Raw genomic sequence first — 13,765 nt, forward strand, 5'->3', positions numbered from 1 at the left:
TGACACGAGCCACAGCGTCCGGACAGATGGAGACTGCGCTCGTTAATTGATGCGTGAAACCAAACGCGTCGACGGACTCTCTGTCCTCCTGCTGAGGGTGATCGTCTCCATCACGATGGAGGCTTCCAGAATTCTAGGTCTTCCTTCCAAACTACAGCTGAAAGGATGTCTGGCATCCCAAGCCAAAATCTACGCCAACAGTGTCCGCATCATACTGAAGCATCTGTAGGACTGCTGGCTGGTGTTTGAGCCCAGCAGCGACACAAACATGTGAAACAAACATTTGATTGAACTTCTTGTTGTTCATTATTTGTGATCAAATCCTTTTTTTCCCCATAAGACACTTAATTAAGACCTGATTTTGTATCCTATAATATAAATGATTAATGTTATGGTTATTATTGTGAAAAGGTAGTTAGAAAATGTGTGATTTCCAAATTGGTTCCATGTTTGTAGGGTTTGTTTTAGCTTCAGCTCCCCAGCTGTCACGTCTGTTATCTTGTAAATAACGAGGAAGACATATAAAGACATTTCAAACTACCTATTCCACAGAGTATGTCTGTTCACTCTGTGGTACCTGAAGCAAAACAAATTTAATGAAACCAGTGAAACACTTGATTTCACTGTCACTTTATTAAAATGTGTGTAATTGAAAAAAAATATTTCTATTTAAACCTTACTCTGAGCCCAACCGTTACTTTATTTGCTTAAGAATTATTTATATAGGTACGAGAAGGTGAACTGTATGCACACAGGTAGTGTAAAATATTATGATGGCATTGCAAGAGCACAAATTACACTAAATGGGTCAGTTTGTAAAGTTTGTTGTGATTTTGATGGTTACTAACTGATGATTCAGAAATACATTGAGGAGCAGAATGGAATTTAAACAGTTAAATCATTATGAATAATGAAGAGTTTAACTGTCAGACTTCCCCAAATAATCGAGTCTAAAGTCTGCAGACACTCTGCAGTACCATTTTGCTATGTCCAAGTCTTAAGTCATACATGCAGCAGATTGATGGGCAGAACAAGCAGTCAGAGAGAAGTTCACGAGCTGCATCATAGCCTGGTTTTGTTCTATAAAAAGTTAGATACAGTATAAGAGGAAGATGAGTCTTTATTCATCACTTATTCTCAGTACAAATTATTAGATCTTGTTCTCTGTATTTCAATCGTCACTGAGAAGCAGCCATACAGCGCCCAGGGACCAACTCCAATTTTAAGCCAGTGCCTCTGTCAAGGGCACCAGCACAATAATCAACCAAATATACATGTCTTGAAGGTGGGGAAAATACACAAACACGGGGAGAAAGTTCAAACTCCACAAAGAACTCCGCAGTGCTAACCACTGAGCCACCGTGCTAAAATGTTCCTCAGAAAAGAGGACAATCAGGCAGCAAATACAACACTGACAACAGATATCAGTTATACAAACACGTTCAGGGTCGTGGCTGCTTTCATCTGGATCTGTGAAAATGATCAAGAAGAAGAAAAAAAAACTATTTTTTGACTTTCCCACATACTGACACACTGAATTGACCCAAGCCAGAGCTTTTCTTGTCTTGACTCTGATTATTAAACCTATGTGGTACAGTGTGATGTACCCACACAGTAGTAGAGTCACTGATTTCAGACAGAAAAGGGACTGGGGTATGCTCGTTTACAGCTTTTAATACTGCAACATGTTTCAATAGTAATGTACCAACATTTTAACACCTTATTCCCCCTCTGAAGTTTGCTGTCCCTGTTCTGAAAAGCACCTGATGCAACTGCACATTGGAGGAAATTATGTGTGACACTGAGCTGATCCCTGGAATGGTTATCCAATAAGTTCACCACTAATTCACTTGTTCAGTTATTGATATTTTTCCACACATAAAAACAAAACACTTCAATTCAGACTGCTAATATAATGTTTTTCTCACATACAATCCATTAACGCTACAGTTTTCTTTTAGTATGAATCCATCTCCACTCTCAGTTCGTTGAACCAGCAGCATGCAGCTGTGTTGTTATCCAAGCTGCTTGGAGAGAAAATATCTAAGTAGGTGGATTGTATTTCAACCAGAAGAGTGAGCTCAACTGACCACTGCAGCTCCATTATCAACAGCTTACCCTGCTACACTAACTCATCGGCAACATGCAGCTGGGCACATATCTCTACTTGTGTGCAGCCAGGACAGAGAACACAGTAAAGCTAATTTAAAACCATTTCCAGTGTGATTTTGTCGCAGTTATGTTGGATTTTGACAAAAGCATCAGCACAGACAATGGAGATAATTCAACTAAATAACAATTTATTTCCTTTCACCTTAGAATCTCATGAAACCACAATATTCTGGATGTGGATTCAGCCCAGGTTCTTTGTTGTGTGCTGCTCCACTCTGCTTAAATGGCGGTCACTCTCCACTTAATCTATTTTTAAAGAGGCAAGTCTGTGGCTGGAGGCTTTGACAAAGTTGAGGTTCAAGCTGCACTAACTAGCTCCTTCCATAGCTAAAACACATCTCACAGTCATTTTTGTTAGTATGATGCAGGACATGAGATTAGGTTGAAATGCCTGAAAAAATCTGGTTGGCACACCATGGGTTAATATTGTGTTTGGAAGACTGTTTTTAGGTTCAGGACCAACATTTTACATTCAGGCTGTTGATCTCACAAACTTGATCACTGAACTATGTTCATACCAACCAATAACATTACATATCAGAAATAACACTCACTGTAATGTTACCAAGCTGATTTTTGTGATCTTAAAATGAAGAGGAGGTCTCAGAACTAAAATGGCTTCCTGGGAGGACAATGAGCGAAGAGAACTTCTTTCCTCACTCGGCATTTAAGATATAGTGCATACACTCCTTTGTCTGGCAGCTTCTTAAGGACCTCTTCTGTGGCTTTGATCAAGAGCAGGCAGGTGTGGGTGACTGGTTGACACTGTTGCTCCATGTGGTGGTGCTTTATCAGGTGACCCCTGTCCATGGTGCTGAAGAGGGAGAGGGTGTTTTAAAGGAAGAAAGCCGTCTGTGATGCTGGATTCTGGCTCTGAAGTTACCCATTCACACCTGACAGTACATGTTACATTGGTTCTCGTTCTCATTGTTTGTCTGCTTTTGAAAGTGGCTCCAGACAACAGAGACTGCGAGGAACTGGTGCCAAATTGTCTTTTCTTTAGTTTAGATGTTCAATTTGACACTTAACCTACCCAAAAGGCTGTAGGATGTGTGTTAATGAAACAGAGAAGCAATATCTATGTGTGGACTTGAGTGAGCCCTCCAACACAGACACACCAGCTCTATCAGCCTACATTATGAAAGGGACTGTGGTCAAACTGGGTTTCAAAAGAAAACAATCAAATTAAAAGATCCATCTTGCTTCTTTCTTATCATGTTTCTTATCATGAGTAACAGGCAACAAGTGCAACAATGGAAAGATGATAACTGTCCTCTGTGTTTATCATTGAGGTCTTAGTGGGAGATTACATGAGACTGCAGTGCCTTAAATTGAAGGAAATTTTTGATATTTTGCCCCACATCATACTCAAACTGAAAATGTATAAGCTTCATAAAAGTAGATTTCATGGCAGGACTGTTATATTGGATTGCATTCAATTGTATAGTACAAAGTGGCAGTGAGTGTACAGTGTATTCCTCTCTGCCTTTGATCACTTTTACACACTGTTGCTGCTTTTATGATGGCTCTAGGTCGGCTATGATTCAATATTTAAGGTTTTTTTTTAAATACCCTTTTATCTTCAGCTGAAAACAATTAAATAGACATGATAGTGTGCTGAAGGTAGAGATGCTCTTTGTGTGACTTCAGAGGTGGTGCAGGGGAGGGGGGAGGCAATAAATGAAGTAAAATCTTTTAGATATATATAATCTAGATATGTAAAAATGTTTAATGTTACGTTAAAAATTAGTGAATTATTCGTCTGCAAATGTTTTTAGCGTTGTTTTGTTCTGTCAGAGCACTGATGTGACATTGTCACGTCTCTCTCTCTGGGGATGCAAAAAGGAGACCTATCATCATTTGCCAAGAAGCTTCCCACGCCTAAAACAACGCTGTTTTCATAAAGCATCTGCCACCAGTGACGGAAATACAAACTTTTTTTTTTTCTCCTGCACGATGTACATTTGACGTCACTGATTCTGTCGCGAGGTCTGCCTCAGCATCCATACAGGTCACGTGCTAAAGGAGACGCTAACAAAAGATATAGATGATTTGTAGTAATTTTAAAATAAAACATCGATTATAAAGCAGCCAAAATAGTGCAGAAAAATTGTCTTTATCAAGTTGGTGGACTATATATGTCTTTGGATTCAAGTCCAAATCAGTCAAATCAAAATTTCAAGATCTTATACATATGTCAAATTATTGACACTGCCTCATATCTAAGGATAATTTAAGGATGTGAGGATATAAAACTAATGTCTATTTGTTGCTATTAAACATACACAAGCACTATTGAAGCCAGAGCTGAAACACATTGTAGAAATAAAAAATCAAACTGCTATAAAACACAGACCGTGATACATAAATGTTGAATGAAAGATCACAGATTATAGTTGAATTATTCTCTGTGAAAATGGTGGATAAAGGACACCATAACTGGAGGTTTTCATACACTTTAAATTAACATTATAGATCGTTTGCCATTTATTGCGCTCATAGTCATTGTTCCCCCTTGAAAATACAATCCAAATTGCAAAGCATCGAGCCTGGCGTCGCTTTCAGAGGCGGAGAAACCTTTTTTTTTGCCTAATTGTACATTGCATAAATCAGAAGTATGGCTCAGACAGGATTTGAATATCTAACCAAGCCTAACCAAGCCAAAAGCCAAGCTGCAAGACAGAGCTCACATCTGGTGGTGCAAATTTGTTTTGCTCCTCAAAGTTGACAAAGGTAAAACTTGTGGCGTCGCATTGGCTTCTCCACCAATAGCTGTCGTCCTCGGCTCTGACTGACTCCACAGTCATGCGTCTCAATGTGCTGCTCCAAGACCCGCAACCAATCCAACAGCAGTGTCTCTACACTGAATTCATGTTTAGGGATCGTGCATGAATGATAAAATAGAGACACCACTAAAAACTTTGTAAGGTTGCTGTTTATTTCTTCATCTTTTAGTGAATAAGGTATGATTTGGGAGGATTGGAGCTGCCCCAGCGCCAGGCGAGGTATTGGACAGGCAGGACAGGCGGCTTGTTGGCGGGGTTTTTTGAATATTGGATTTGTGATTGAGGGGAATCCATTGTGCTGCCATATCAGGGGCACGAGAACAGCACGAGCCAGGCGAACAAAGGCAGCAGATGGCTTTCCTGCTCCGATGAATTATTTTGAAGTTACAGAGACACGGGGGCCATTAAGAGTTGTCCGGAGGGAAATTAAAGAGTGGGGACAGGGTTAATCACGAAAACACATTTAGGCTGCATAGAGACATTCTATATTGCTGCAAAGTCCAGAAGAAAAGTCAGATTTATTTTATATCTCAGAAAGTATGACTCATTTCATTGTTGTAGCTGCTAATGAGGATGTAGTAAAATAAGAATACAGGGCTCACATTCGGGCAAAAAAGTGGTGCTTGAGATTCTGGAGAAATTGACACCTTTTATTACATTTTTTATTTAAAAAGGAACCTGGAAACAACAAATAAGCAGTTAAATTGCTCTTCTTCTGGTCTTGTAAAGTCACTCCAGCTTCCAAATGGTCTTAAATCAGGCTATGAAAAAAAAAGAATCAAATCTATCCTTACATTTTTTTTTAAAAAACCTAACAAATATTATATATTTTATATAATATATTTTTGCACGCTCCTGCACAGTCCTCCATCAGTGAAGCTGAACCAGGCCACAGGGGGCGTGGCCTGCCCGAGAGCCCCGCCCACCGCGAGAACGCGTCTCTTTCATTGAGCCTCAAACCTCGTGTTGGAAAAGGGCGCTCAATACAAGCGCAGCCTTCAACCAGCGACGACCTGCGAGCACTGCTGCATGGGCTTTAAATGACGGGCAGAGGGAGAACCAAGTCACACCCTGGTATGTAAGCTTTTCCTTCTAAAAATACAGTGTTATAGACATGTTATATACCTGTTTGTGTTTTGAACAAGTCAATTATGTGCAGTATTTAATCTCAAAACCTCAGCTACTTCTCCTCAAGGTGCTGTTTTAGTGTGCTAAATGTTTAAGGTCTTATATGTAAAATATCTGTGTCACTATTTGATGTAATGCTATCTGAGCTTGAGTGATGAGATTTGTCCAACAAGCTGAAAATGAAACCTATAACCAGGCTGTTTAACTGTAACACGTGACTGTGCATATTTCGTTTTATTGCCTAATATTAAGACGTGCATTTCATAATAATGTGTGTCTTTACATCTCTTATATGGTGTGCAGCTATTCTGCCTCCATTTAATGGATGCACAGTTATTTGGTGTGGCTACAGTCAAATAACTGAAGACCCTAGCCTAAACCTATAAATAAGATAATGAGATAAATCATTTGAAGCAGATAGAAACCATCAGACCACGTTAGCACGTTTTTCAGTGATGAAAGTGATAAAACTTCCTTGACTTTTCACTGTGGACGCTGCATTGTTCAAACGCCTGTCTTGTCAAATTAGTTGTCCTGTTTCTGTCAGTCGCTAATGAGTCTGAGTGTGAGAAAGTCTGACCCAAGAAATTCTCACTGCAGCTCACGGATGACTGGCTCGCTGTAGGAGAGACACCACGCCTGCACGGTGAGTTCAAGGGGACAGAAGACATCTAAACTTGTGTCTCAAGGCTCTGAGAAGGAAAGAAGATTTGAGAATAAGATGCTTGAACTTAGACTCAATGATGACCTGCTACTTCATTAAACCAGCACGTCTAAGTCCTGCTTTTGTTATAATGCTGTTGTGTAGTCTATTTCTAGAAATGTGACTGCAAGTACAGAGATCATCAAGGGAAACAAAAACTATAGGTTACCCTAAACAATAGGCTATACAGAACATGTGTCTGTCTTTTGATATATTTACATCTGTCTGGAACCTGTGTATTTTACAGGATGGTATCTAATAGAAAAGTTAGACTGAGGGAAACAATGATGTCTGTCTAGAAACAAGATAAAACGTTTTATTGTAAAAAGTTAAAAGGTTTTTATTAAATATTTCAGTCAGGAAAATTACATTGACAATATTAAAGCTGTTTATGGTCTGAAATAACCTCTGAACTGTAAAATGGAGGCTTGTAGACTTTTAACGATTGTTGAGATGATTATATTTAGGGTTTGGAGTGAAAGAGGGGAATCAAATAATAAGCCTTTGAGTAAAATAATTGTACATCAAATTGTAAATAAAACAAGCTTAATATCAGCATTTCAGAGAGCATCTCACAGTAGTGGCTAGCACAAGACAGATTTTTGAAGGAATACATATGTACTGTCTATAACCATTAATGAAGTGAAGGTTAACTTAAAATTAGACTTTTTTTAATGTCCTCAAGTCAAATGTAAAAATGATCAAATTTATTACAAATTTAGATATCAATTGTCAATATCAATTATACATTCATAATAAGATTTAAATACACAGAGTATAATTTAACTTTTTCACGCCCTCTTGCTTCTCAAGAGACTGCTTTAAGGTGATTTCCTGATCTTTTAAATGTGCTTATAGATTAATTTCAGCTCCTGCCAAGTAGTATATTTCTACATATCCAAAGGACAATGAAAGAAAGAAAGAAAGAAAGAAAGAAAGAAAGAAAGAAAGAAAGAAAGAAAGAAAGAAAGAAAGAAAGAAAAGATGGGGATGGAGGGGGATAAATAAAGTCATTTTTTGCTCTTTGTGTGCGTTTGTCTTCTTTCATCTGTTTAATAAAGTTTGCATTGTGTGGTCTCTTTTTTATAAACAGTATCTGAGCCTCTTATTATCCATTAAGGTCAACAATATGTGTGTGTTTATTTTTAATGTCATATCATCCTTCGTAAATGTGTTGATCCATCATTATTATTAGCAGCAGTGGACTAAATCGCATTCTGGCTGATACATTAAAAGGTGAAGACACGTTTCTGTCTGTGGTTCAACATCGACTGAAGGCATCCTCCCTGCACGCGCCCAGGCTCACTCGAGCGAAAGCAATTAGGTTATGGCACGCGCCAGCCAGCTGGGCCGTTGCAGACGGGCGCGAGGAGCTGCTGACTACAGGCCTACAGCCTAACGTCATTCTGTCATAACCTCGTTTTAAAGGTGGACAATGACGCCTGACATGGCAAATGGAGATTGGTAGAATAACATTTACTTGTATCATTATTATTATTATTATTATTATTATTATTATTATTATTATTATTATCATTATCATTATTATTATTATTATTGAAATATATGGAATATAATCTTATTATATAGAAAACTATAGAGTCATTATAGAGACTTCTCATAAAGGTGGTTCTTGGTCAGCTGTGAAAGTGTAAAATGAAATATCTGTGGCTGTGAAGGGTTGTAACGCTCCAAATTAGGAGCACACTGGTCATTTGTTCACTTTTTTCAGCGAACGTGTTGCTTTTCTCTTGGTTGCACTGTGTGAATATGTTCCTGGGCCATATTTACTGCTGCAGACTGTGGGTCAGGTTGTAAACAGCCTGAACTTGAGAAGAAAACGTCCTCATTTGAATGTTCCCGCGCAGCAGCAGATGTGACCACACAATAGATGGGGCCCACGCCCGCATAATTGAGCCCAATTTGAATAACTGTCGTACGTCCGACGCGTGCAAGAAATATCCCAGCTTTCCCAGGCTGTGCAGGAAAACCGTTGGCAGACCCTTTTTCCAGTTCAATAGGGATTTAGCTTCTCACTGCTTGAAGTAGCGGCAGCGTCTTTAATGAAGCCTGGGAACAGAGTCCGGATCACCTACACATGGTTAAATCCTGTGTTACACCCTTTATTATGGTGCTGTAAGGATGCAGCTGCACCGGGGGCCTACTCTGTGTTTTATGTCAGGGGCCACATTTACCAAACTGGTCGATAGTAGGGGCTACATAAATGAATAATAAACACATACATGATAAATAAATATGCTTAATAAATAAGCATACTTTCAAAAAGATAGTCTTGTGAAACAATCAATAACCTATTTCATTAAAATAACTAGGCTATCCAAATATCCTATTCTGTGCAACTTGAGCCATTACAGGTTTAAACTGGGTCGGTATTCGTTAAACAAACTGTGGTCAATTTTTCCTACATGCAAAATCAGTATGATAATTCAAATCTCATTTTATTGACAATAAATTATGTTGTATCACTGCTTTCCAGGAAGTCAGATCTGGGTACACATTTAAAACAAAGTATTCCTATACGAAAAAAAATAGGATGCCGAATATTATCATACTGTTCAAATAACCAACTGTAGCCGTTATTGCGTGGGCCAGTACATATATTTTTTATCTGCACGCAGTATATCTTTCCTCTAATGTAAAATACGTATGCAAGATATTCTCTGATAAAATGATGTAGTCCCCCCCTCTGAATCGTGTAAGGGAGTTTTTATTGTCCATTTCCTTTGGGGAATTGTACCATTATAGTCAGACCGCTCGTGGGAATTCCCCCCCTCCTCCCCCAAATCAGCGCGCGGTGTCCATGACAGTTGGACCGGTGCAACAGATGGTCTGGAGAGGCACGCGTCGAGCACGAGACTCGCCCATTAGACCCCCCCTTCCTCCTCCTCCTCCTCCTCCTCCTCCCCAGCATCAGGCAGAAGCCCCTTGAGCGGAAAACTCAATCAACCTAATCTGACAGTGAAGAGGCAGGAAGCGCACAGACTGCTGTGACACTACAAGTTTTCGTGTTATCACGTTAGATCCCAAATCATCACATGAAAATATGAGAAAACATAAAATACAAGTTAAAGTTTAAACAAGACGAGTAAACTATGTTTTGAAATTGAATATTATATATATTTCACAATAAAAGCATGTAAAGCAGTGAAAGTTACACCATTATTTTAATAAAGAGGTATTGGTAGGTTACTTAGATTATTTTATTAGACTATTAGTCTGTTTTGTGGATATAAATAATGTGGTGTGAGAGATATTTACAGTGATTCGGAGAGGCCAGTGCAAAACGATGACGATGTGACACCTGAGTACCTCTGCAGGTGGAGCTGCACCTTGGTGAATATGAAGCTTTCCTGCCACCGTTTGGTGATTAAAAGTATTACAGCTCATTACAACGTCAGGTTCATGGAGACATGGTAATCTTCTGTATCCATTAAGTCAGTTCTCTTATAAAACTCTGTCACTGAGGACAAGGCCATGCTGAGATCATAATGTGTGTAACAGCATGCATGTATGCACTGTCAGTGCAAGTACGACTGAGTTGAGTTATTTTACAAGTGATATAACGCATCCAGTGGTGGAAGGCACACACATCATTTACTTAATAAAACTATCAATACAACAGTGAAAATTTACTCTGTTACAGTCATGCATCAAAATTTTACTCTATTACTCTAAACACTATTTAGTTTGTTATGAGCAAGTTTTAAAAAATCATGTATAATACTATATTATATTATATTATATTATATCATATTATATTATATAAAGTATAATAATATATTAAAATGAGCAAAAACTGTCAGTGTTTTTGGACATTATTGGATTATTGTTAGGGATCTATTAATGTGTAAGCAGCAGGTTTACAAACTGTTATAAGCACTTTAGTGAATAATAAATCATCATATTTTAAATGCTGATCTATGTTTTATGTAAAAAATCTTCATCTGTAAAGTAATTACCACTGCCGGATTAAAGTAGTTTGAGAAAACTTATTTCTTGAGTGTATTAATAGGCAATTAAGTAAGGAAAGGAACGTAAAATTGGATAAAATGACTCAAGATACTCAAGTCTAATGTTTGTGCCTCAAAGTTGATTACAGTGCTTGAGTAAATGTAATTAGTTACTTTCCACCGATGCTCACCCATTCATCTCCTAGAGGTAATGTGTTCAACTGGCAGGATTTATATCTGTCAAGTAAGTTGTTCTATATATATACTCATAAAGATTAGAGATTCTTTGTGACCACAACCCCATTTAACACATATTAACCATTAACAGTTGCTTATCAGCAGCATATTGACGTTTTATAAGTCATTATAAAGCATTTATGCCTTATTGAAAAGGAAGAAGCATGCACAGAATAAAAAAGGTGATATCTCTGGTTCTGCTGTATAGATTTGTTTTAAAACGGTCCTTGAGTCCAACAGTGTTATAGAAGCGCAATGATAGAAGAGTGGACCGCTTTCCAAAACCTGCTGGCTACATTTCCCACAATACATTTAACAACTGAGTGACATCACTGGAGGATATTTATCAGATTGCACACGGCTTCCTCTGGAGCCACAAAAAGCTTCATAATTTTTTTTTCCCACACATAAAGTACTACTACTCCAGGACCTGTAAACACATTTAACATGTAAAATTGGTGGAGCTACCCTTTAACTTCTACACTCCTCCATCACTAAACGAACAAATGTCTGGACACAAACTTGTGCAGAAGCTCAGTTTTACAGACGGCCACCAGATGGACCCCTGCAGTGTGTAAACTGTGGGTGTCCAGTGATGCTCCATGTAAAATTAATGCAGGTGAGCCTCCATGCAAACACGACTGGGCGTGTGTTCAAAAAGCCCATCGCTGACTTAGTCTTTGGCCGCGGGTCTACACCTGACTGACTCCCACCACCTCAGTTGTGTAACTTTCTCTGCTGGACAGAGTTTTAAGTCGCCTCTTCGTACTGCCCCTTTAACTTCTGAGCCGATTTCCAGAAAGCAACAACCTGTAACAGGCTCAGCGATCCTCCCCCTGATGGATTATTTAGCAGGCGCTCAGTCCCATGTCGCCATCTGCTATAGGAAGAAAAACACTGCGGGATATTCTCTGAGGCACATGATGCACGGCAGCGCATAAACACATTGAATAAAAACTAGTTTACTGGAGCAAAGAAACCTAAACGTGTGCAACAGGTGTTCAGCATCCTGAGAGAGAAGAAGCGGATTAATGAGCCACACCGTCGCGTAAAAGATAGAAAGCAGGTCAGTCTGTCGCTCAGGTAAAGAATAATGGAGTGAGTTTATTTCAACATGTGACAGCAGCAGATTAAAATGCGTCAAAACGGAAACAGATGTTGTTTTTGACCGACTGGAAGATGTGGAGCGATAACTGAGCTGTCCCACTCACTGAACCGGGTGACTGAGATGATCTGAGGCTTTTGTACAGACAATGCTGACCCGGTCCGAGCGGTGAACCGATCAGATCAGTCAACCACAGGAAGGAGTCGACCAGTGTGCAGCGGTCATGGTGGTGGAGGGGGACCGGACGCTGCTCGCCGCTAGGCAGGGGGACGTGCCGGCTCTCAAAGTGCAATTAGCGGCGAAGGCGCTCACCAGCGACGTCAGGGACGTGCTGGGGGCCACACCGGTCCACCACGCAGCCCGGGCAGGGAAACTAACCTGCCTGCGGTTTCTGGTGGAGGAGGCAGGGCTGCCGGGCAACTGCGTGGCGAACAACGGGGCCAGCCCGGCGCATGACGCAGCAGCCACCGGCAACCTGGCCTGCCTGCAGTGGTTGCTGACCCAGGGTGGATGTCGACCGGAGGTGGGTGACTGGAGCTATAGTTGGACACCTTGAAGTGTAGCAGGCAGTAGCCTAATTCTCTGTTTCCTCTGACCTGGCTTCTCAGTAGTGTAGCCAATCCCCTTCTATACCCAATCCCCCTTCAGCTCTCCAACTGGGATCCAGTTTATCTGGGGTGTGTTTTAAATAGTGTCAGTGTATTTTCATGCCTAAAATCTACATGTTTTATGCTCTCTAAGAGCCTCTGAAACAACACGTAGACCACCATGACACACCCATACTAATAAAATCCAACAGGTATTTCTCAAGGCAGGTGCTGTTTTTCATAGAGGAAACCCAGAGATACATCACATTACAAAAACTTATGCTTTTAAGAGACAAGAGATGCTGTTTTGATGGCATGTTGAAAGGCAGCCTTTGTTAACACACAACTAAGGAATAGGAAATAAAGAGATCAAATTTAACTCACAAACCTCAGCACATTCAGGCTTTAGACAATGTAAGAGTACCCTTCAGAACTTCCTGACCTTTGGTTTCAGTTTAAAAACCCACTTTATGCTGCACTGACTCATCAGTTCCCAAGCTAAGGAGGTATGCAAAACTGGATTTGCAAATGTAATATCCTTTGTCCAGTCGGCACGTACGGTAACTCAGGAAGGGCACCAACAGAAACAGCATGGTGGCAGTGTAGTTTGATTTGATAGTGGAGATATTTGGTATAACCCTCTAAATTTTAAACCACCCACAACTGCTTAACCATAATTTAAGATCACCAGACCTTGGATCTGCATCAACTTGTTCTCACTCATAGATACCAGCCACCTAAATATGGCAGGTTTTTTTTCCCTCAAGATCCATAACTCATTCCCTGGAGAAAATTTTAAAAATGTCTTGCATTTTTAAAGAAAGTGAGAAAAAATTCCTGGATTCATCCCTTTATCTGGATCTGCACTAACAGTTAATGGGGTCTATTCTGGTCTGAAGCCCATCTTCCATCCAAGTTTTATGGAAAATCCAAAATCAGTTTTAGTTTCCTGCTGACTAACCAACCAGTAGTAGTAACATAAAATAATCCAGGCATCCATTTTCAATACTTGCTTACATTGTGAGGGATATCATGCAGGGTATCCCAGCATGCTTTGGGTGAGAGGCAGGGTACTA

General features: G+C 39.8%; 1 protein-coding gene across 1 annotated transcript in view; it reads left to right on the top strand.

Moving 5' to 3' along the window:
- The first annotated feature begins 12,267 nt into the window (after nt 1–12,267).
- Nucleotides 12,268–13,765, top strand: part of espn (espin) — a 40,209-nt gene continuing 38,711 nt past the window's right edge. Inside the window, exon 1 of the mRNA XM_073470605.1 lies at nt 12,268–12,625. Within this exon, the coding sequence (XP_073326706.1) occupies nt 12,326–12,625 (300 nt within the window). The 5' untranslated portion in view covers nt 12,268–12,325. The remainder of the gene's footprint in view (nt 12,626–13,765) is intronic.

The sequence above is a fragment of the Pagrus major genome, chromosome 7, assembly GCF_040436345.1.
Source record: "Pagrus major chromosome 7, Pma_NU_1.0".
NCBI classification, from domain to species: Eukaryota; Metazoa; Chordata; class Actinopteri; order Spariformes; family Sparidae; genus Pagrus; species Pagrus major.